The sequence below is a fragment of the Scylla paramamosain genome, chromosome 26, assembly GCF_035594125.1.
Source record: "Scylla paramamosain isolate STU-SP2022 chromosome 26, ASM3559412v1, whole genome shotgun sequence".
Taxonomy (NCBI): domain Eukaryota; kingdom Metazoa; phylum Arthropoda; class Malacostraca; order Decapoda; family Portunidae; genus Scylla; species Scylla paramamosain.
The window spans coordinates 20,480,174-20,506,184 of record NC_087176.1 but is presented as its reverse complement, the minus strand read 5'-3'; the positions used below and the strand labels follow the sequence as shown (position 1 = coordinate 20,506,184).

General features: G+C 41.2%; 1 protein-coding gene across 1 annotated transcript; it reads left to right on the top strand.

The window, feature by feature from the left end:
* On the top strand, positions 1-24,581 carry LOC135113864 (fibrocystin-L-like). The gene is made up of 13 exons (XM_064029486.1): positions 1-132; positions 1,228-1,391; positions 2,033-2,095; positions 11,658-11,742; positions 11,896-11,992; positions 13,025-13,204; positions 13,818-13,918; positions 14,285-14,363; positions 17,913-18,130; positions 18,691-18,842; positions 19,594-19,682; positions 22,555-22,676; positions 24,566-24,581. The coding sequence occupies exons 1-11, from the start codon at positions 1-3 to the stop codon at positions 19,619-19,621; spliced, it is 1,299 nt and encodes a 432-aa protein (XP_063885556.1). The 3' UTR covers positions 19,622-19,682; positions 22,555-22,676; positions 24,566-24,581.
* Positions 24,582-26,011: the final 1,430 nt, after the last annotated feature.

Sequence of the window (26,011 nt, the reverse complement as noted above, 5' to 3'; positions counted from 1 at the left end):
ATGTTGAAGTTTGGGCATAGTTGTGTGATGCCAGTCTTCAGTTATAAATTGGGTAATGAGGAAATAAAAGTGAAGAGTGAAGAGAAAGACCTTGGAATTACTGTCATTGATAAGTTGTCCTCAGAGGTACATGTAAGAAGAAAGACAGGGGAAACATATAATCTGGTGAGAAACATAAGAACATCATTCAACTATCTGGATGAAGAGATGATTAGGGATGTAACTGGCAATGATAAGACCTAGTTTGAAATATGCAGCAGTGATGTGGTCTCCCAGCACTAAAAGGGACATAAAGAAATTAGAAAGAATACAGTGAGCAGCGACAAAGTTGCCTCTGACCCTATCAGACTTATCATATGAAGAGAGACTAAAACTAAACCTACCCACCCTTGGAAGAGAAGAGAGAGAGGTGATCTGATGGCATTATATTGGATTTTGTCAGACTGTGAAAAATTGGACCAGAGTAATTTGGTGGTGAGAGACTTCAGAAGCACAAGAGGGCATGAGAAGATGAAGAAGAAGGGTGTGTGTAGAAGGATATTAAGAATAGTTTCCTGCAAAGTACTGCAGAAATCTGGAAACACACACACACACACACACACACACACACACACACACACACACACACACACACACACACACACACACACACACACACACACACACACACACACACACACACACACACACACACTTAAAAACATCTGAAAATTTTTACTATAAACTTGTAAATTTGTTCATAATTGTATGACTTCTTATATGTCACCTCTTATGTGACCTGTTATGACCTCTCAGGGACAGCCTTGGTGGCATCCATTACTGGCAGAAGGCCCAATGTGCTGAGTGACAGGGCAGCATGACCTTGCACATCAGAGGGTCAGGTCAGTGTGTGCATTGTGCATATTGTGCCTTAGTGGACTGTCACCTCTCTCTCTCTCTCTCTCTCTCTCTCTCTCTCTCTCTCTCTCTCTCTCTCTCTCTCTCTCTCTCTCTCTCTCTCTCTCTCTCTCTCTCTCTCTCTCTCTCTCTCTCTCTCTCTCTCTCTCTCTCTCTCTCTCTCTCTCTCTCTCTCTCTCTCTCATTCATATCAGCGCTCTATTCTCTTCTCCCATTCATTAGAGGTCATCCCCTTGCACCCACAGCATGTATTGCACTCATACACATCTCCTCCCTTTCCCAGTTCTACACATTTCTCTCATCTCCTGCATTGTGTCACTGTCTCCTTAGTATGGCTGGGCAAGGTCACCTAATATTGAGACAGTAGCTCCTCGTTGGTCACTGCCAGGTTCTGTTTTGGATCTTCACGGCAATTTCCACACCAGCAAACACTACAAGCTTGACTACACTAATCCTGTCTCCAGTGAAGCTAAGAGTGGGAGTGTTCTTACCAAGTATGTGTTGTGTTGTGGAGTTTTTAGTTTAGTATTAGTCACTGTCCTTCCTTAATATGTTACTGGAATCATGAAAACACCCTTGCAAACCATAAGAACATCTGCTAAAACCTGTTAAAGTATCATTAACCCTTTTAAACCATTATTTGAATCACAAAAACATCCTTGCAAACCCTGACAGCATCCACTAAAACCTGTTAAACTGTCACTAGCCTTATCAAACCATTACTTGATCATGCAAACACCCTTGAAAAACCTGGTAACATCCATTAAAGTCTGTTGAACTATTACTGACCTTATTAAACCATTACTTGAATCATGAAAATGCCCTTGAAAACCCTGATAACATCCACTAAAGCCTTTTAAACTATCATTTCAATCAGGGGAGCTTCCAACACCATTAGAGCCAGTTAATAAAGAAAAGGCACTGAGATATTAGGGATTGCACATTTCAAGCTGTAGCCTTACCTCACATCCTTAACTCCCATAACAGGGCCTTTGTTGGAGGCATCCCCTGTGATACAGTGGACGAGAACCTGGAGACACACTGACAAGGGAGAAGGTTACTTGTCGCTCCAAGGCTAAGCTGGTTGGCCCCATGAATGCCACTGTCTACGTTACTGGAAGAGGGGCATCTGAAGTGACCAAGACAGGAATGTATGTGGACTCCCAGGACAGATTGTACCAGTTCCATACATATGCTGGTGTGTACATATAGTGTGCCTGCATATGTATGCATGTGGATCTAGTCTTACCTTATGTGATCAGTGACTTTATCCTGACTATTGGAAATAACTGTATAGGAATTAAGCTTATAATGCCCTGTGTTTTAGTAGTAGATTGTTGTGTTTTTCTTAGTTTTTACATGGTGTCCTCCAAGTTTAGGTACACACTTTGGGATTTGATAGTTCAAGTAATTCTAAATTGAAAATACTCTATACACATATGCTGTGTTTTGCTTTATTTTGTGAGAAATTAATGCGTAGCTAAGTTGTGAATTGCGGGAGCTGCTTGCCTGGGTGTGCCTCCGTCTCTTTCCTCCCTCCTTGGCTCATTACGTGGCTCATTACGTACTCACATGGTGCTGCACAGCATGAAGTGATAATTTTTTGTGTTCAACGTATGCAGTCAAATCCTTACAGGAAATAGCAAATGACAGATTAAATTTTTGTATGTGTCTGAAGAAAATGTGCAGGTAACACAGCAATACAGTGGTTATTCAGTGCTGCTTTTTAAAACATACATGGCAATTCACTGCAAATGTCATCCCCTTTGACAGTCATCATCTTGACATTTAAATGGTAAGCCTTGTCAATCAAGTGACTGCCTAAGTGCATCATTTCTCTCCTGTCATTCCTTATCTGCTCTGCTGCTTCCTCAGTGGGGTGAATCAGCTCCTCTCTGTAACATGATTTGTTCTTGTACACCAAGGATTTCATGAGTCCCCAAAGGAAAGAAATCCGTTGGTGTTAGGTGAGGGGATCTTGCTGGCCATTCCTGTGGGCCTCCATGACCTATCCATCATCAGGAAACTGATCCCAGGCAAGCAGCTCCCACAACACACAACTTACATGTTAATTTTTCACAAAATAAAGCAAACAGCATGTGTGTGTATAGAGTATTTTTGACCCAGGATTACTTGAACTATCATATCCCAAGGTATGTACCTTAATTTATGGGACACCCTGTATTGTTAGTACACACACACACACACACACACACACACACACACACACACACACACACACACACACACACACTGTGCCGCCCAGCTAATTGGACACATCCACAGCAGCTCCAAGGAGTTAACTAGGTTTTGGTTGTACAGGGGAGCTGAGCTTGAGTCCTGTCTCCATAATAGGGAATTGTGTGATGTGTGAGTGCAGGGGAAGTGAAGTGTAAATTGGGAAGTGGCCGAAAAGGTGATTGGGAGAGTAGTGTAGAGGTAAACATTATCTTACCAGGGAATATCAAGAAGGAAGATGTCAGTGGACATGGCAAATATTTTTGAGGGTTTCAAGGAAGAAGACCTCAGTGTAGCTCATACAAATAAACGAATGTGGAAAATTGAAGAAAATGTCAAAATACAAAAAGAAATACGTCACTTAGCAGTGATAATAAAGATATGAAAGGAAGAGAGAGGGAGGTGGGTGGTGACAATGTAAAAAAGATATCCAGTGATATAATAGAGATGAAGAAGAAGATGGAAAAAGAAAGGAAAACAAAGAACTTAGAGAAGAGGTGACAAAAATAGTGACTTAAACAAGAAGTACTATAAAGAAATAAAAAAACTCAAGGAAGAGAACAAGGTGTTAAAGAAAGCTTTACAAAAGAGAGAGAGAGAGAGAGAGAGAGAGAGAGAGAGAGAGAGAGAGAGAGAGAGAGAGAGAGAGAGAGAGAGAGAGAGAGAGAGAGATTAAGGATGGGAAAGTGAAAGGGTAGTGACAGCAGAAGTCAAAAGTTGAAAAGAAGAGAGAGAACAACAACAAAAGGCAGATATGGAGGAGATAATAAGGCAACAGCAACAGGAACACAATAAGGACATGGAAAAGCAAGTGATTAAGATAATAAAGGAAAAAAGTAATCTTGTGAGAGACATGGTACAGAGAAAGATGAATGTGATGGTATTTGAGGCCAAGGAGAACCTACTCATGAAAATAGCTACAGAGAAAAAAAAGAGGCAAAAAGGGTTAAGGAGATTATAGCAGAAATGGCAGAGGAAGGAGAGGAGATAGTTGAACAAATTGAAGAGGTTTACAGGATTGAAAAAGTACAACAAAAATGGAACAAGACCAATGAAAATAAGATTCATGTCACAAACAGCAGCAAAACATGTCTTGCAAAGAACAGGAAAATTGGTAAAAGTAGAAGAAATGAAGGAAATGTGGATAAAAATGAGACATGAACAAAGGAGAGAGAAGTAAACTGAAAGAGTTGAGAGTAGAGGCCCAGTCAAAAAACAAGGAGAGAACACAAGAACAAGCGAGGAGATTCATTTTGAAAGTTCTGGACATGAAAGTGAAGAAAAGGTGCCACAAAGATGCCACACAAGATCACCAGGCAGAAGTTTAAAGATTATGTATACTAATATAGATGGTTTGGTGTTGAGCCTATTGGAACTTAAAGAATACCTAAAGAACAATAAATCAGATGTGGTATGTTTAATGGAAAACAAACTAAAAGAGGAAATAGAGTTGGGATTTGCAAAGGAAGGTTATAGTGCATGGAGGAGAGATAGAAAAGGAAAGGGAGGAGCAGGAGCAATGATATTGGTAAAAGAGGATATTGTTGTTGATGAAGTTGAATATGGTGATGAAATGGCAGAAACTTTGAGTGTTGTGATTAGGATCAAATGAAGTGAAAAAAAGGAAAGTTACTGTGATGTACATACCACCGAAAACTAATGCATGGGAGACCAATAGATATGAAACTATTAAACTAGAAACAAGAAATAGCACAGAGGAAATGATAAGAAAAAGTAACAAAGTGCTCTTAGTAGGCAGCTTCAACACTAAAGGAATTAAACTGGAGGAGATGGAAGTGAAAGAAAATGTCAGGTCATGGAGTGAAGAACTTATTTTTTTTATATATTTACTTATTTATTTATTTTTTTTATGTAGGAGGGACACCAGCCAAGGGCAACAAAAATCCAGTAAAAGAAAAGCCCACTGAGATGCCAGTCCCCAAATATGGTCAGAAGTGGTAGTCAAGAATTGAAGGATAGGTGTCTTGAAACCTTCCTCTTGAAGGAGTTCAGGTCATAGGAAGGTGGAAATACAGAAGTAGGCAGGGAGTTCCAGAGTTTATCAGAGAAAGGGATGAATGACTGACTGAGAATACTGGTTAACTCTTGCAGTAGAGAGGTGGACAAAGTAGGGGTGAGAGAAAGAAGAGAGTCTTGTGCAGCGAGGCCATGGTAGGAGGGAGACATGCAGTTAGCAAGATCAGAAGAGCAGTTAGCATGAAAATAGTGATAGAAGATAACAAGAGATGCAACATTACAGCAATGAGAAAGAGAATGAAAACAGTTAGTTACAGGAGAGTTGATGAGATGAAGAGCTTTTGATTCTACCCTGTCTAGAAGAGTGGTATGAGTGGAACCCTCCCAGACATGTGAAATATACTCCATACACAGACAGATAAGGCCCTTCCACAGAGTTAGCAGCTGGGGCGGGTGAGAAAAACTGGCGGAGATGTCTCAGAACACTTAACTTCATAAAAGATGATTTAGCTAGAGATGATATGTGAAGTTTCCAGTTTAGATTATAAGTAAAGGACAGACCGAGGATGTTCAGTGTAGAAGAGGGGAACAGTTGAGTGTCAATGAAGAAGAGGGGATAGTTGTCTGGAATGTTGTGTTGAGTTGATAGATGGAGGAATTGAGTTTTTGAGGTATTGAACAATACCAAGTTTGCTCTACCCCAATCAAAAATTCTAGAGACATCAGAAGTCAGGTGTTCTGTGGCATCCCTGTGTGAACTGTTTACTTTCTGAAGGGTTGGATGTCTACAAAAAGACGTAGAAAAGTGCAGGGTGGTATCATCAACATACCATGCATACCATGATGGTCAATACAATCAGACAGTGGGTGAATGAACCTACAAGATACAGAGAAGAACCATCACAGCTGGACTTAGTGTCTACAAAAATCCCAGAAAGTAGACCAAGTATTCATTGAGTCCACTGGAAAGAAATGATCATGTGACAATAGAAATAGTACCGTAGTAGGAAAAAGTGCTGCACAGGAATGAACAATTTAGAAATGGGAGACAGAACTATGCCAAGGCAAACTTTGCAGAACCTAATAAAATTTATGGAAAAAAGAACTGGAAAGAGCTATTTAAAGGTAAAGTAGTGCAAGAAAAATATGAGATACATTTGAGCAAGTATAGAGACAGGGTGCAACAGTTTGTGCAAAGTTATAAAGTGAAAATTTGGAAGCATGAATGGTATAATGGCAGGTGAGTAGAAGCAAAAAAGAAAAAGGACAGGGCATGGAGGAAAATTATGAGAAAACTGAACACAAATACTAGGGGAGAATACAGAAAGGCAAGGAATGAATATGGTATAATAAGAAGAAAAGAAGAAAGAAATTTTGAAAGTGAGATAATTAGAAAATGCAAGGAAGAGCCCAAACTCTTTTACAGCTACATAAATGGGAAAATGAAACAGGGATGACATAAAAAAATTAAGAAGAGAAGGAAGAATTTATGAAACTACTGAGATGAGTGACCTAATGAATGAGAGTTTTCAGTCTGTATTTACAAAGGAAACTGATTTTATGATATTGAAAATAGTATCACAGAATGAGGGAATACAGGAGATACAAGTAAATAGTCAAGAAATCAAGAAACTGCTGGAAGAGCTGGATTTTAGAAGAGCTATGTGACCAGATCAAGTAACAATCAAGTAACAATCAAGTAACAATCAAGTAATGATAATTACTCCCAGTGAGGTCTAAAGCACTGTTCAGGGGGTGCTGTGAACTTATCATTAAACCCAGCTGTGACCTCACTGAACATTTCCCTTTGTGTCTCACAACACAAGGGGGCAGTCACAGCCTGCCCTCTAAAGACAACTCTCTTCCTCCACACAAAACTACAAGCACCTAATAACACACACATCCTTCCCTCAAAAATTTCAAAATCATCATGGCGACTCCTACACCACCCTCAGAGTCCCCATCTGGGGAGGGGACCATAAATGTCCTCAGGTCGGACTGCCTTTCTGTCAACGACCCTAAGTGTCTTGACACCCCCCTCCTCAACTTTTTCTTCATTAACTTCTGCAACATTCGCGGTCTAAGATCTAATTTTCAATCTGTAGAACACCACCTCTCCTCTTCTAAACCTTATCTTCTTTTCCTCACTGAAACTCAGGTGTCTGAGGCAACTGACAGTAGCCCCTTTTCTGTTCCCTCCTACTTTCTCTATCCTCATTTTCGATCCAAAGCTGGATGTTGCGTTTATGTGCACAATGACTTAACCTGCTCTCGTGCCCACACTCTTGAATCTTCCGAGTTTTCCACCATCTGGCTACGACTACAGAGTCACTCTCAAACTAAATTTGTCTGTGCTGTATACCTTTCACCAAACTACTCTATAAGAAATTGACTACTTAACTTCCAAAGTGGAGCACATTCTGACCCTCTTCCCTTTTGCAGAGATCTCCATTCTTGGAGACTTCAGTGTTCACCACCAGCTTTGGCTTTCCTCTCCCTTCACTGACCATCCTGGTGAACTAGCCTACGGTTTGGTATCCTCCACGACCTAGAGCAATTGGTGCAGTACCCTACTCGTACTCCTGACCGTCTTGGAGATACGCCCAACATTCTTGACCTTTTCCTGACCTCTAATCCTTCTGCTTATACTGTCACCCTTTCTTCTCCGTTGGGCTCCTCCGATCACAATCTCATATCTGTATCTTGTCCTATTGCTCCAATCTCTCCTCAGGATCCCCCTAAGCGAAGGTGCCTCTGGCGTTTTGCCTCTGCTAGTTGGGGGGACCTGAGGAGGTATTTTGCTGATTTTCCTTGGAATGACTACTGCTTCCGTATCAGAGACCCGTCTTTGTGTGCTGAGCGCATAACGGAGGTGATAGTGTCTGGCATGGAGGCGTACATTCCTCACTCTTTTTCTCGACCTAAACCTTCCAAACCTTGGTTTAACACAGCTTGTTCTCGTGTTATACATGATAGAGAGGTGGCCCACAAAAGGTACTTAAGCCTTCCATCACCAGAATCTCATGCACTTTATATTTCTGCCTGGAACCATGCCAAGTCTGTTCTCCAACTAGCCAAAAATTCCTTCATGAACAGAAAGTGTCAAAACCTTTCAAGATCTTACTCCCCTCGTGACTTCTGGCATCTAGCCAAAAATATCTCCAATAACTTTGCTTCTTCTTCCTTCCCTCCTTTATTTCAACCAGATGGCACCACTGCTATCACATCTGTTTCTAAAGCTGAACTCTTCGCTCAGACCTTTGCTAAAAACTCTACTTTGGACGATTCAGGACTTGTTCCTTCCTCTCTTCCACCCTCTGATTTCTTCATGCTAGCTATTAAAATTCTTCGCAATGATGTTTTCCATGCCCTTGCTGGCCTAAACCCTCGGAAGGCTTATGGACCTGATGGGATCCCTCCTATTGTTCTCCGAAACTGTGCCTCCGTGCTTGCACCTTGCCTAGTCAAACTCTTTCAGCTCTCTCTGTCAACATCTACCTTTCCTTCTTGCTGGAAATTTGCCTACATTCAGCCTGTTCCTAAAAAGGGTGACCATTCCAATCCCTCAAACTACCATCCTATTGATTTAATTTCCTGCCTATCTAAAGTTTTTGAATCTCTCCTCAACAGGAAGATTCTTAAACATCTCTCACTTCACAACCTTCCAAACTACCCTCCTACGGCTTCTCTCCTTCTCTCTGTAACTTCATCTCAAGTTTCCTTTCTAACTGTTCTATTGCTGCTGTGGTAGACGGTCACTGTTCTTCTCCTAAATCTATTAAAAGTGCTGTTCCTCAGAGTTCTGTCCTGTCACCCACTCTCTTATTATTCATTAATGATCTTCTAAACCAAACTTCTTGTCCTATCCACTCCTATGCTGATGATACCACCCTGCACTTTTCCACGTCTTTTCATAGACATCCAGCCCTACAGGAGGTAAACATTTTACGCAGGGGAGCCACAGAATGCTTGTCTTCTGATCTTTCTAAAATTTCTGATTGGGGCAGAGCAAACTTGGTATTGTTCAATGCCTCAAGAACTCAATTCCTCCATTTATCAACTCGACACAACCTTCCAGACAACTATCCCCTTTTCTTCAATGCCACTCAACTGTCCCCCTCTTCTACACTGAACATCCTCGGTCTGTCCTTTACTTATAATCTGAACTGGAAACTTGACATCAAATCTCTAGCTAAAACAGCTTCTATGAAGTTAGGCATTCTGACACGTCTCCGCCAGTTTTTCTCACCCCCCAAGCTGGTAACTCTGTACAAGGGCCTTATCCGTCCATGTATGGAGTATGCTTCACATGTCTGGGGGAGTTCCACTCATACTGCTCTTCTAGACAGGGTGGAATCAAAAGCTTTTTTGTCTCATCAACTCCTGTCCTCTAATTGACTGTCTTCAGCCTCTCACCACTGCAATGTTGCATCTCTTGTTATTTTCTATCGCTATTTTCATGCTAACTGCTCTTCTGATCTTGCTAACTGCATGCCTGCCCTCCTCCTGCAGCCTCGCTGCACAAGACTTTCTTCTTTCTCTCACCCCTATTCTGTCCACCTCTCTAACACAAGAGTTAACCAATATTCTCAATCATTCATCCCTTTCTCTGGTAAACTCTGGAACTTCCTGCCTGCTTCTGTATTTCCACCTTCCTATAACTTGAATTCCTTCAAGAGGGAGGTTTCAAGACACTTATCCATCATTTTTTTACTACTGCTTTGACCCTTTTATGGGACTGGCATTTCAGTGTTTTTTTTTTTTTATTGGATTTTTGTTGCCCTTGGCCAGTGGCCCTCCTACATAAAAAAAAAAAAGGATGGATATTAAAAGAATGCAGAGAACAAATGGAAGACCCCATATGGGATATAATTAACAGCTTGTTGAGAGAAGGAAATGTACCAAGGGAATGGAAAAGAGCTAACATAGTGCCAGTATACAAAGGGGGAAATAAAATGGAACCATTAAAATACAAACCAGTGTCTTTAACAAGTATTGTAAGCAAGCTTTTTGAAATAGTAATTAAAGACAGATGGGTGCAGTATTTAGAAGATGAAAAGATAATTACAGAAAAGCAATTTGGATTCAGAAAAGGAAGATCCTGTGTCACAAATCTACTGAGCTTCTATACAAAAGTAATAGATGGAGTGCAAAAGAGGGACTGATGGGTTTGTACGGTACACCTGGATCTCTAAAAAGCATTTGATAAAGTTCCCCACAAAAGTCTTATGTGGAAATCAGAGAATGGAGGAGGGCTAAAGGGAGCAACATTAAGATGGATGAAGGATTATTTACAAGGGAGGGAAGTGACAACAGTGATCAGAGACAATAATTCAAGTTGGCGCAAAGTGACAAGTGGGGTACCGCAAGGATCTGTGTTGGCACCTATTATGTTTCAAATATATGTAAATGATATGACAGAGGATCTAAATAGTTATATAAACCTTTTTGTTGATGATGGAAAAATAATGAAAATAATAAAGGATGAAAATGACTGCAAGGAGTTACAAAAGGATATTGACAAGATACATGCATGAAGCCAAAGATGGAAACTAGAATTTAATGCTTTCTAGTATTAAATTCTAAATTCCATGGGTTGGAAATAAGAAAAAGTAAAAAGAGACCTTCAAGGAATTACAAAATGGGATGAAAAATAATAAAAAGTAATGAAGAAAAGATTTGGGAGTAATGATTCAGGACACACTATCACCTGAAAGCCACATAAACAGAATATTTGGCTCTACATACAGCTTGTTAAGACATTAGGGTGGTGTTTAACTATTTAGATAAAGAAATTATGAAGAAAATTATAACAAGCATGATACAACCTAAATTAGAACATGCAGCAGTAGTTTAGGCTGCGCATAGAAAAAAAAAAAAAAGATATACAGAAACTGGAAAGAACACAGAGGATAGCAACAAATTTAGTACCATAATTGAAAGACTTAAGCTATGAAGAAAGACTTGAAGAGATGGGATTACCAACACTACAAGAGAGAAGAGAAAGAGGAGACCTGATTACAATGTACAAATTAGTAATAGTAAACAATATAGAAAGAATAGACAGAAATGACTTGGTACCACAGATGGAGGAAGGAGAGAGACAGATGAGGCAGCATGGGAAGAAAATAAAGAAGAGTGAATCTTAAGCAACATCAAAGAATACAGCTTCTCATATTGAACTATTGAAATCTGGAATGATTTGAAGGAAGAGGTGGTTGTGGTAAACAATGTACACATGTTTAAAGAGAAACTGGATAAATATGGTTATTGAGACAAGGCAAAATGAGCTTTGGTTTGTGCCCTGGACAATACAACTAGGTAGACACGCATACACACACACACACACACACACACACACACACACACACACACGATCAGCATGAGTGTTTATATAGATGCAAGGGACAAAAAAAAAAAAAAACAACTGAAGGAGACTTGTCCATGACACCAACCCTTCATTCTAGGTAAACAGCAAAAGAAGTGTGTATGTAGTAGTGCAATGTGGAGTGGCTAGTGGAGTGACGTGGTGTGTCTCCATGCAGGTATGCACAATGTGAGTCCTCTCAGGGCGGCACGCTGTTCACTATTGATGGTGTTGGCTTTGACCCATACAAGGAGCAGACCAAGGTACAGCAACAGTGGTGCTGGCTACTCCTTCACTACCCTGTGTTTCTGTATTGCAATGCCCCTGTGGGAGTGCCATGAGTTATGAGGTGTGATGTTCTTGGCTTTGACTCATACAAGGAGAGAGTGCTGTGAGTAATGAGGTTTATGCTGCAGGTGTTGGTGGGGGGTGCTCAGTGTGCCATCCAGGACATCACTGATGAGCAAATCCGGTGGCTCACTCCAACCCAAGGGAAGGCCTCGGCCGGCTCAGGTCAGTTCACTGTCTTGCTGGTCATCACTGTACAGGGAGTCCTCAGTTTACAGTGATCTCAGTTTCTGCTGTTTTGGGGGTGTGATGCAGGCAGTTCTTCCCCCCCCCCCTTTTTTTTTTACTGATTTATTTCATTATTTTTATTTATTGTATGTCCTTCATGTGTTTTCTTTACAGGTACAGTAGTTATGTTTAAAAAGTCTTGATTAAGTTATTTAGGTTTTTTCAAAGGGGAACAGTGATAGTTTGAAAGGCTCTAGTGTTAGTTATTTAGGTTCTTCAAGAGGGCACAGTGGTAGTTTGAAAGGCTCTAGTGTAAGTTATTTAGGTTTTTCACGGGGACGGACTGCTAGTGTAAAAGGCTCTAGTGTAAGTTTTTTTTTTTTTCAAGTATTTTATAATTCTGATGGTAGATTAAGAAGGGCAGTAGTAATTTAACAGACTCTATTGGAAGTTATTGCGGTTTTCGAGGGTGTTCTGTCATGACTTACTGTAGGTACTTACTACTTAGGCTGGTTCAGACCTATACTCAAAACTAGTTTATGACATGGCATAGGAACTGAACTCCATCTTAACTCAAGGACCTCCTGTGTTTTGAAATGCTGTCCATTCATTAGGGTTGTTTTTACAGGCCATAGAGAGGATTGATCAAGTTCTCATTTTTTTTTTTTTTTACCAAATGATGCAGAATCTGTTGAAGTATTACTAGAATCATGAAAACACACATGAAAACCCTTATAACTTGTGCTGGAATCTGTTAAATTATCACTAGCCTTGTTTAACTATCAAGAAAATCACAAGTAGTCTTGAAAACCACACTGGAGCCTGTTAATCAAGAAAATCACAAGTAGTCTTGAAAACCACACTGGAGCCTGTTAATCAAGAAAATCACAAGTAGTCTTGAAAACCACACTGGAGCCTGTTAATCAAGAAAATCACAAGTAGTCTTGAAAACCACACTGGAGCCTGCTAAACTATCACTACAATCACACACGCACACACACACACACACTTCATCCTTTCCATGTACAGGTGAGCGCAGGTTACTTGTTGAGCTGTACCAAGGGGAATACTTTGAGTCCAACTTCCTGGAGGAGACAAGCTGGGCAGCCCTGTCTCCCTCCCATGCTGGTTACAAGGCTTTTGTCCCTCAAGATGCTGAGCTCAAGTTTCCCATTGAGGTGACCCGGGATACTGTGGGCACTCTGAAAGGTGGGACTCCTGCTTATGTGTGTTATAGTGATAGAGGAAGTGTGTGTCTGTGTTCCCTTATGACTCATTGCAAGATAAGTGATGTATTAGTTCTTCCTGATGGTATTGTGTGCATTTGAGTTAGTGTGTGTCCCCTGCATTCTCTCAGAACTCAGTGCAAGTCTTGTTCTGCCTGTAAGAAAGATAATATATTTAATCTTCATGATGATGAAGAAGAAATATAAAAGTGACACACACACACACATAGACACACACACATACAGACATTCAACCATAATATTTTCAGTTCTTTTTAATGCTGAAGAAGGGATACAAAGGTAATACACAGACATACAAGCATAATATTTTCAGTTCTTTTTAATGGTGAAGAAGGAATGCAGAGGTGACACAGATATGCAACCATAATATTTTCAGTTCTTTTTAATGGTGAAGAAGGAATGCAGAGGTGACACAGACATGCAACCATAATATTTTCAGTTCTTTTTAATGGTAAAGAAAGAATACAAAGGTGACGCACCGACATACAAGCATAATATTTTTAGTTCTTTCTAATGCTTAAAAAGGAATACAAAGGTGACACTCAAACATACAACCCCATGATCTTCCTGCACAGGGTACCTACATCCACCACATGATGGGACCTACTCTCTATCAGTTCAGGTTGGTGAGCGGATGCTTGTGATGCTGGCAGCCAATGGAGATTCAGACAGCGAAGTAAGACAGACAGAAACACTACTTATTCCATGTCTTGATGAGTTTTTTCACATTGCTTGTCTTTATTTTGATAAGTTTTAAGAAGAAAAAATAAAAATGTAATCTTTTTTTTTCTTTGTATAAGTGATTGACATGATTTATTTTGTTGCTCATTTGCATTTTGAGAAGCTGGGAAGCCCCTGAGAAAAGTAGAAATATAAGCTTTATTATTATTATTTTTTTTGTGTATGTAAATGATAGACATGATTTATTTGATTTAATCTATACATGGCCTCCCTATCTGTGTGTGTGTGTGTGTGTGTGTGTGTGTGTGTGTGTGTGTGTGTGTGTGTGTGTGTGTGTGTGTCTAGTGTTTTACTTCCACAGTTTGAAGTTATGCAGTGGCAAGAATTTGAACTTAAGAAGGGAACACCTGCTTATTTAGAGATACGGTTCCAGACTAGAGGTTGTTATTGTTACTATTATTATCATACTATTATTATTATTATTATTATTATTATTATTATTATTATTATTATTATTATTATTATTGTTGTTGTTGTTGTTGTTGTTGTTGTTGTTGTTGTTGTTCACATTCTGTGCATCTTTTTTTCAGCTATACCAGAATTTTTTTTTCTTATGTAGGAAGGACACTGGCCAAGGGCAACAAAAATCCAATAAAAAAATATGCCCACTGAAGTGGGCATATTTTCCCATAAAATGGTCAAAGCAGTGGGCAAAAACTGATGAATAAGTGTCTTGAAACCTCCATCTTGAAGGAATTCAAGTCATAGGAAGGTGGAAATACAGAAGCAGGCAGGGAGTTCCAGAGTTTACCAGAGAAAGGGATGAATGATTAAAAATACTGGTTAACTCTTGCATTAGAGAGGTGGACAGAATAGGGGTGAGAGAAAGAAGAAAGTCTTGTGCAGTGAGACTGCGGGAGGAGGGGAGGCATGCAGTTAGCAAGTTCAGAAGAGCAGTTAGCACGAAAATAGCGGTAGAAGACAGTTAGATATGCAACATTGCGACGGTGAGAGAGAGGCTGAAGACCGTCAGTTAGAGGAGAGGAGTTGATGAGACAAAAAGCTTTTGATTCCACCCTGTCTAGAAGAGCAGTATGAGTGGAACCCACCCCGACATGTGAAGCATACTCCATACATGGACGGATAAGGCCCTTCTACAGAGTTACCAGCTGGGGGGGTGAGAAAAACTGGCGGAGATGTCTCAGAACGCCTAACTTCATAGAACCTGTTTTAGCTAGAGATGAGATGTGAAGTTTCCAGTTCAGATTATAAGTAAAGGACAGACCGAGGATGTTCAGTGTAGAAGAGGGGGACAGTTGAGTGTCATTGAAGAAGAGGGAATAGTTGTCTGGAAGGTTGTGTCGAGTTGATAGATGGAGGAAGTGAGTTTTTGAGGTATTGAACAATACCAAGTTTGCTCTGCCCCAATCAGAAATTTTAGAAAGATCAGAAGTCAAGCGTTCTGTGGCGTCCCTGCGTGAAATGTTTACCTACAGAAGGGTTAGACGTCTATGAAAAGATGTGGAAAAGTGCAGGGTGGTATCATCAGCGTAGGAGTGGATAGGACAAGAAATTTGGATTATATCATTAATGAATAATAAGAAGAGAGTGGGTGACAGGACAGAACTCTGAGGAACACCACTGTTAATAGATTTAGAAGAAGGACAGTGACCGTCTACCACAGCAGCAATAGAACGATCAGAAAGGAAACTTGAGATGAAGTTACAGAGAGAAAAATAGAAACCGTAGGAGGGTAGTTGGGAAATCAAAGCTTTGTGCCAGATTCTATCAAAAGCTTTTGATATGCCCAAGGCAACAGCAAAAGTTTCACCAAAATCTCTAAAAGAGGATGACCATGACTCAGTAAGGAAAGCCAGAAGTTCACCAGTAGAGTGGCCTTGACGGAACCCATACTGGCGATCAGATAAAAGGTTATGAAGTGATAGATGTTTAAGAATCTTCCTGTTGAGGATAAATTCAAAAACTTTAGATAGGCAGGAAAGTAAAGCAATAGGACGGTAGTTTGAGGGATTAGAACGGTCACCCTTTTTAGGAACAGGTTGAATGTAGGCAAACTTCCAGCAAGAAGGAAAGGTAGATGTTGACAGACAGAGCTGAAAGAGTTTGACTAGGCAAGGTGCAAGCACGGAGGCACAGTTTCGGAGAACAATAGGAGGGAGACCATCAGTTCCATAAACATCATTGCAAAGAATTTTAATAGGTGGCATGAAGTAGTCAGAGGGTGGAGGAGAGGGAGGAACAAGCCCAGAATCATCCAAGGTAGAGTTTTTAGCAAAGGTTTGAGCGAAGAGTTCAGCTTTAGAAATAGATGTGATAGCAGTGGTGCCCTCTGGTTGAAATAGAGGAGGGAAAGAAGAAGAAGCAAAGTTATTGGAGATATTTTTGGCTAGATGCCAGAAGTCACGAGGGGAGTTAGATCTTGAAAGGTTTTGACATTTTCTGTTAATGAAGGAGTTTTTGACTAGTTGGAGAACAGACTTGGCATGGTTCCAGGCAGAAATATAAAGTGCATGAGATTCTGGTGATGGCTTAAGTACCTTTGTGGGCCACCTCTCTATCATGTATAGCACAAGAACAAGCTGTGTTAAACCAAGGTTTAGAAGGTTTAGGACGAGAAAAAGAGTGAGGAATGTACGCCTCCATGCCAGACACTGTCACCTCTGTTATGTGCTCGTCACACAAAGACGGGTCTCTGACACGGAAGCAGTAGTCATTCCAAGGAAAATCAGCAAAATACCTCCTCAGGTCCCCCCAACTAGCAGAGGCAAAACGCCAGAGGCACCTTCACTTAGGGGATCCTGAGGAGAGATTGGAATGATAGGACAAGACAAAGATATGAGATTGTGATCGGAGGAGCCCAACGGAGAAGAAAGGGTGACACCATAAGCAGTAAGATTAGAGGTCAGGAAAAGGTCAAGAATGTTGGGCGTATCTCTAAGACGCTCAGGAATACCAGTAGGGTGTTGCACCAATTGCTCTAGGTCGTGGAGGATAGCAAAGTTGTAGGCTAGTTCACCAGGATGGTCAGTGAAGGGAGAGGAAAGCCAAAGCTGGTGGTGAACATTGAAGTCTCCAAGAATGGAGATCTCTGCAAAAGGGAAGAGGGTCAGAATGTGCTCCACTTTGGAAGTTAAGTAGTCAAAGAATTTGTTTTAGTCAGAGGAGTTAGGTGAGAGATATACAGCACAGATAAATTTAGTTTGAGAGTGACTCTGTAGTCGTAGCCAGATGGTGGAAAACTCGGAAGATTCAAGAGCGTGGGCACGAGAGCAGGTTAAGTCATTGTGCACATAAACGCAGCATCCAGCTTTGGATCGAAAATGAGGATAGAGAAAGTAGGAGGGAACAGAAAAGGGGCTACTGTCAGTTGCCTCAGACACCTGAGTTTCAGTGAGGAAAAGAAGATGAAGTTTAGAAGAGGAGAGGTGGTGTTCTACAGATTGAAAATTAGATCTTAGACCGCGAATGTTGTAGAAGTTAATGAAGAAAAAGTTGAGGGGGATGTCAAGACACTTAGGGTCGTCGACAGAAATGCAGTCCGACCTGGGGACATTTATGGTCCCCTCCCCAGATGGGGACTCTGAGGCTGGTGTAGGAGTCGCCATGATGATTTTAAAATTTTTGAGTGAAGGGTGTGTGTGTTATTAGGTGCTTGTAGTTTTGTGAGGAGGAAGAGAGTTGTCTTTAGGCTGTGACTGCCCCCTTGTGTTGTGAGACACAAAGGGAAACATTCAGTGAGGTCACAGCTGGGTTTAATGATAAGTTCACAGCACCCCCTGAACAGTGCTTTAGACCTCACTGGGAGTAATTATTGTTTTGGCAGGTGTCTTTCTTACATCTTTCTTACAGCTAGGAAAAAGAAATAGCCTTACAAAGTCAACTTCTTTCTCATTGCTACAAAAGAATTTATCCATACAAAGAGAAGCATTATTCCTTACATTTCAAGCCAACACATCTTTCTCTTACAGCTACAACAGACTTTACTCTTGCTATGAAGGACTTCCACACAAAGTTCACCAGGAGAAGCACCCCTCGGGCCGTTAACGAGAGGCAGCGAGTGACCCTGGACATCATACAGAGGTGGGAGGTGCAGCACATTGAAATACGAGGCACGTCTCCTGTCACTGGTGTGCTCTACCTGGACAGGATGACGTCGCCTGTCATTGATATTGCTGACCTTGCACAGGTGAGAGAGAGAGAGAGGCCACACAATTCAAACTGCATTTTCTCTGGTTAATTTTCTTATGGTGTACAGAATTAGATGGTGAAAGAGATGAAGAGTTGGGTGTTATATCATTAACTACTACTACTTCTACTACTACTACTATTACTACTACTACTACTTCTACTACTACTACTACTACTACTACTACTACTACTACTACTACTACTACTACTACTACTACTACTACTACTACCACCACCACCACCACTACCATCATTACCATTACCACTACCACTACTATAACTACTTAATGATAGGTATATGAGTGTGTGGTGCTTTGTCTGGACCACCTCATGTGGGATTGGCAACCAGTCATATAGATGGACAGACTATTAATCCAGCACTACTCCTACCTTCAACAACTGCTATTACCAAAAGGATTAGGATATCAGACACTTAAGTAAATCTAACCTTCAGCTTCATTCCCTTTCACTCACAACACTGCAAAGAAAACTTCCCTTGGAAACACCAGCTTCACGTCCATCACAGGAAAAAGTACAACACCACCTCTTTCTACACAGGTTCGAGAGCAGCTGCTGGACATGACAGAGCAGAAATGCCACGTGTACCTCAGTGGGATCCAGACCATGCACTACAGAACATTTGAAGACAAGATAGGACTTCCAGGAATGCTTGGCACTGTAGTAGGGGATGTGGAACCCTTCTGTGGGAGGTAGGAGGGATGTGTGATAGTGTTTGGGAGGGAGGGGGGATGTGTGATAGTGTTTGGGAGGCAGGAGGGATGTGTGACAGTGTTTGGGAGGCAGGAGGGATGTGTGACTGTTTGGAATGTGCAGGCTGGGTGTTGAAAGCTATGGGTTTGAGAGTTTGACCTCCATTGAAGTGTGAGGGTGTTGGAAGTTGTTAGGGAAAGGATGAGAAGAGAATAAGAGCAAGCAAGAATGGAGTGATGGAGTATGTGAGGGAAGGGATAAGGGGTTAATGAGAGAATTTGAACATGTAAGGATGGAAACAAATGAAAGATGGAGCATTGGAGTGTGTGAGAGAGAGGATAGGAAGGGAATAAGATTTAAACATGGATGGAAAGAAATGGAGAATGGAGTAGGTGAGGGAGACAAGAAGAGAGAAAGAAAATTAGAACATTCAAGGATGGAAATAGATAGAGGATGGAGTGATGGAGTGTGTGAGGAAGAGGACAAGAGGAGAATGAGAGGAATGGAGCATGGACGGAGGAAATAAAAGGACAGGAATAAACAGATGGATAAATAAATAGGGAAAGTAAAGGAGGCTTGGAAAATATGAAATTATTGAGGAAATGTAGAAGAGCTTGAAAGTACTTGATAGAAGTTGATAGATTACAAGAAATAATTAGTGACATGACAGATCTGGTAATAAAAAAAAGTTGAAAATGAATGACAATATTGATGATGTGTTGATTGTAATGCAGCACAATCTGCCACCAGGAAAGTCTTCAGGTTGTCAAGAAATTAGCCAAGAATCTTCAGGGAGGCTGCATCAAACAGTATGATCAACGCTAACACCTTACTTACAGGTACTTACAGGTACTTAAGCCTTCCATCACCAGAATCTCATGCACTTTATATTTCTGCTCGGAACCATGCCAAGTCTGTTCTCCAACTAGCCAAAAACTCCTTCATTAACAGAAAATGTCAAAACCTTTCAAGATCTAACTCCCCTCGTGATTTCTGGCATCTAGCCAAAAATATCTCCAATAACTTTGCTTCTTCTTCTTACCCTCCTCTACTTCAACCAGATGGCACCACTGCTATCACATCTATTTCTAAAGCTGAACTCTCTGCTCAAACCTTTGCTAAAAACTCTACCTTGGACGATTCTGGGCTTGTTCCTCCCTCTCCTCCACCCTCTGACTACTTCATGCCACCTATTAAAATTCTTCGCAATGATGTTTTCCATGCCTTCGCTGGCCTAAACCCTCGGAAGGCTTATGGACCTGATGGGGTCCCTCCTATTGTTCTCCGAAACTGTGCCTCCGTGCTTGCACCTTGCCTAGTCAAACTCTTTCAGCTCTGTCTGTCAACATCTACCTTTCCTTCTTGCTGGAAGTTTGCCTACATTCAACCTGTTCCTAAAAAGGGTGACCACTCTAATCCCTCAAACTACCGTCCTATTGCTTTAATTTCCTGCTTATCTAAAGTTTTTGAATCTATCCTCAACAGGAAGATTCTTAAACATCTATCACTTCACAACCTTCTATCTGTTCGCCAGTATGGGTTCCGTCAAGGCCGCTCTACTGGTGATCTTCTGGCTTTCCTTACTGAGTCTTGGTCATCCTCTTTTAGAGATTTTGGTGAAACTTTTGCTGTTGCCTTGGACATATCAAAAGCCTTTGATAGAGTCTGGCACAAAGCTTTGATTTCCAAACTACCCTCTTACGGTTTCTATCCTTCTCTCTGTAACTTCATCTCAAGTTTTCTTTCTGACCGTTCTATTGCTGCTGTGGTAGACGGTCACTGTTCTTCTCCTAAATCTATTAACAGTGGTGTTCCTCAGGGTTCTGTCCTGTCACCCACTCTCTTCTTATTATTCATTAATGATCTTCTAAACCAAACTTCTTGTCCTATCCACTCCTATGCTGATGATACCACCCTGCACTTTTCCACGTCTTTTCATAGACGTCCAACCCTTCAGGAGGTAAACATATCACGCAGGGAAGCCACAGAACGCCTGACTTCTGATCTTTCTAAAATTTCTGATTGGGGCAGAGCAAACTTGGTATTGTTCAATGCCTCAAAAACTCAATTCCTCCATCTATCAACTCGACACAACCTTCCAGACAACTATTCCCTCTTCTTCAATGACACTCAACTGTCCCCCTCTTCTACACTGAACATCCTCGGTCTGTCCTTTACTTATAATCTGAACTGGAAACTTCACATCTCATCTCTAGCTAAAACAGCTTCTATGAAGTTAGGTGTTCTGAGACGTCTCCGCCAATTTTTCTCACCCCCCCAGCTGCTAACTCTGTACAAGGGCCTTATCCGTCCATGTATGGAGTATGCTTCACATGTCTCGGGGGGTTCCACTCATACTGCTCTTCTAGACAGGGTGGAATCAAAAGCTTTTCGTCTCATCAACTCCTCTCCTCTAACTGACTGTCTTCAGCCTCTCTCTCACCGCCGCAATGTTGCATATCTAACTGTCTTCTACCGCTATTTTCATGCTAACTGCTCTTTTGATCTTGCTAACTGCATGCCTCCCCTCCTTCCGCGGCCTCGCTGCACAAGACTTTCTTCTTTCTCTCACCCCTATTCTGTCCACCTCTCTAACGCAAGAGTTAACCAGTATTCTCAATCATTCATCCCTTTCTCTGGTAAACTCTGGAACTCCCTGCCTGCTTCTGTATTTCCACCTTCCTATGACTTGAATTCCTTCAAGAGGGAGGTTTCAAGACACTTATCCACCAATTTTTGACCACTGCTTTGACCCTTTTATGGGACTGGCATCTCAGTGGGCATTTTTTTTTTATTAGATTTTTGTTGCCCTTGGCCAGTATCCTTCCTACATAAAAAAAAAAAAACCTATAGATATGTGAGTAGTAGTAGTAGTAGTAGTAGTAGTAGTAGTTGTAGTAGTAGTAGTTGTTGTTGTTGTTGTTGTTGTTGTTGTTGTTGTTGTTGTTGTTGTTGTTGTCATCATCATTGTTGCTTACTGACAAAAACACAAGTAATACAAAAGTTACAATATCATTTTTTTTGTCCAGCTGAAATAGAAATTAAAATAATCTCTTGTGGATGTGTAATAGCAGAGTCAAACCAGGCATAACACACACACACACACACACACACACACACACACACACACACACACACACACACACAGACACACACACACACACACACACACACACACATGGAGCATTCATGGCTTTAAAGATGAATATGACAAATTAACTTTAAAAGACAGAACATTACAAGGTTGACTCAATCATATAAAATTGTAATTAGTTAAGAACAACACACACACACACACACACACAGACACACACACACACACACACACTTTTTTGTATATTCTAAGCAAGATATATACATGAGAGACACAGACGGAGAACAAAACTACTAACATTACTTTCTCTTACACACTTTTTATATTCTCAGCAAGGTACAGCAGAGAGAGAGAGAGAGAGAGAGAGAGAGAGAGAGAGAGAGAGAGAGAGAGAGAGAGAGAGAGAGAGAGAGAGAGAGAGAGTAACATAACTAAAGCCACATTCTCATACACACTTCTGTGATTTAAGTAAAACATGTGTTTATGAGAGAGAGAGAGAGAGAGAGAGAGAGAGAGAGAGAGAGAGAGAGAGAGAGAGAGAGAGAGAGAGAGAGAGAGAGAGAGAGAGAGAGAGAGAGAAAGCCAGAAATATAATCAACACGACACTCTGTCCTCAGGTTTGCTTTGCTGTGAGGGGCAACATGCAGGGCTCCATGTCAGTCCAGTACCTGGTGAGGGACAAGGAGGGCAATGAGGAGGAGGAGACTGTGCTACTGGAGCGTTCTTTTCCAGCCAACCGGTAGGATGTTAGAATGAAAAGTGTTCTGTGTAGCTCTGTCCATGCTGAGTGTTCTGTAGCATGAAGAAAAGGAATACAAGAGTGAGGAGGTAAAGGTATCAGTTGATGAAGATATATCTGCTTCCTTCTTCTTGTCTTTTTAACCATTAATATATGGTGATTGTCCATGAATGACTGTATCGTGGGACGGTGATCATTCTGGAAATCATGAGAAATCATGATTTTTCATGCCACACATTTGTATTTTCCTCCTGCTTACTCAAATCGGAAGGCTGTTGTAAGTATCTAGCAACTCTCTTCACTAGCTGAGTTGCCGCTGTGACTATTTCAGTTTGGTCTCGCTAAGCTTTTTTTTCCTTCTGGAGATAACATCTGGTAACTCCCATGACACTGAGGGTGGAACACACCCACTGAGTGAAGGGAGCAATGTGGATAGTGACCTAAACATGTCATCTGGGAGTGATGCGGATATTACTGATGAGAGTGAAGACAGTTTATGTTTACAGTAAAATCCCTCTCATCTGGCATTCAAGTATCTGGCAGCTTCAAGTATCTGGCACATTTTTCCCCGAGCCTTAAAATCAATAAAAAATCAATGTGTACTCATAAAATCGATTAAAATTCCCACGCGAGGTATACTTTGTCCCCTCGCCACCAGAGCGCACTGCTTCGCGCCACCCACGGCCCACTGCACTGTGTTTATTCAGTGACTCAGTCCCGCGTGTGCACTGTTTATCGCCTGACACCTTCATCATGCCTAAAGTTGTAGAAAAGAGTAAGCGTGTTGTGCTCACACTTAAGCAGCTGATCAGATCAGCTGCTGATTAAGATCAGCTGATCTTTGTTATGGTAAGATGCGTGAGTGTAGGGTGGTGATTGTGGATATAATTTCACTTCTATTCAAGTATCTGGCAATATTCAAGTATTCGGCATGTCGGTGGTCCCGTTGATGCCAGATAAGAGGGATTTTACTGTACTAGCCAAGTAAAAAAAAATTACAAGCTACCTTTGTGTATGAGAGAGAGAGAGAGAGAGAGAGAGAGAGAGAGAGAGAGAGAGAGAGAGAGATGGGTTGGAGGAAAAGGGGAGTGCTTATCAAGTGATGTTTGACATGACAAGCCTAGTCTCTGTACACCTTATAGCTGAGAATTCCAATTGCATGTGCGCACACACACGTGTGTGTGTGCGTGTGATAAGACCCTCTCGTATCACTCACGCTATTTATTTGAAATTGGAGATGGAGGAAGGGTAAAAAGGCACCACTTCCCTCCTCTGACAGTCACAGTGGACCTCTGTGGCCACCTCTCAAACTTCCATCTCTCTCTCTCTCTCTCTCTCTCTCTCTCTCTCTCTCTCTCTCTCTCTCTCTCTCTCTCTCTCTCTCTCTCATTGGAAGTACAATTTTTCAACCCAAATGAAATGCCCAAAAGGAGAGAGAGAGAGAGAGAGAGAGAGAGAGAGAGAGAGAGAGAGAGAGAGAGAGAGAGAGAGAGAGAGAATTTACGCAATGTTATCGCACTTCAAGTTATTTCTGCTCGGCGGGTTACACTGCGCGTCAGGGAAGGAACTTTTGATATGCTTTAACTTTACTTTCAAGGGTCATAGTGTGATGGAAAGTACATCATTGTATTCAGAATTACAAAGAGAAATTAAGTTTTAAAATAAAATTATCTTCTGGCATTTTCTAAGTTTGCCATATTTACCCAGAGATGGAGATGGAAATTAACTTAAGGGGTTAAAGTTTCTATACAACTTGCTTCTATTGAACATGCAATGTGATATTAAAGGAAAGAAAACAGAAGGTAAAACAGGTCAATAAAAGAGATAAAAGATAGGAAAAAAAATGCCTTATTTTGTTTTTTTGATCTTCAGGTGTTTTTTTCCCACAGATGATGGTTACACCTCTCTTCTACACTGCAGATCAATAGTTACACCTTTCTCTTCTTCTATAGAGCAAATAGTCTTCCAGCATGACCTCACCAACAAGCAGTTTAACCTTTCCCTGCAAAGAATAACACCTGTACACACCTTCCTCCTCCACATTATACAATACCTAGCCAGCTTCTCTCTCAGTCTATCCATCTACCATCCATCCCACATGGGTTGGACCAGATGAAGCTCCACACACTCAACATGCCCTGCCAACCACTGGTGGAAAGAGACAGTCTTGTGGACCACCTTATTACATCCCAGGAGCTTCAGCATAGCACAGCTGGCCATGTACATCCATAGCAAGGCCTGGCAGCATACATTGGATAAGTACTTTAGAATCATGTAATAATAAAACCAAAAAACTTTTGTAGGAGTTAAAAACAAGTATTGCTGTTTTCATTCTGTTCATTAATGCCCACAGCTGGATGCACCACTGTGAGGATCTGGTGGAGGCAATGGTCAGTTCGGAAAGATCCATTTACAAGACAGGAGACACATTGCTGGTGAAGAGTGTGAGTCTCCCAAAGCCTGCAGGAGTGACTGATGATGTGTATGTTGATGAGGTGGCCTTCCTCACCACCCCAACTTCTGGTAAGTGTGAGGGAATCCATACATCTGCTGTCCATACTCTCTAATAGTAAAACACACACACACACACACACACACACACACACACACACACACACACACACACACACACACACACACACACACACACACACACACACACACACACACACACTAACCCTTACTGCCTCCTCCCCTGCCACAGTGACACAGATGTACCCACCCGCCCTCAAGCAGAAGGGAATCCTTATTGAGGATGTGGCAGTCAAGAAGGTGACAGAGAATGGGTACTCCCTGGAATTCCAGACCACAAACTGCAAGACTGGAATGCCCCTCCTTGGGCTCCTGCAGGTGGAAGGTAAAAATAATGAAGAAGGTGAAATGTTTATCCTGTTTTGTCCTCCATGTTTTTTCTTCTTTTTTTTTTGCCCGTCACTCTGTTTCCTCTTCTTATCTGCTTTTTTTTTTCCCCATGGAGTTTGTGGTATTTTTACTCTTTTTTTATTTTAATTTATTTATCTTTTTTTACTTTGTTTAGTAGTGTCATGATGCTGGATGTGTGTTATTGGATCATGAGATGAGAGAGAGAGAGAGAGAGAGAGAGAGAGAGAGAGAGAGAGAGAGAGAGAGAGAGAGAGAGAGAGAATCATAAGAAAAAGATGTGTGTGTGTCATCCACATTTACATTCAATAATAAAGGAAAACAATGCAGCTTAATATATTTTCCTCTTAGTCTTAGGTAACCCATTGACAAGTCTTTGGGGACTGACACCTTTAGTGGGCCCTTTTCATTTGTGTTCCATCATATTGTTGCCTTAAACAAAGCCACCCACATAC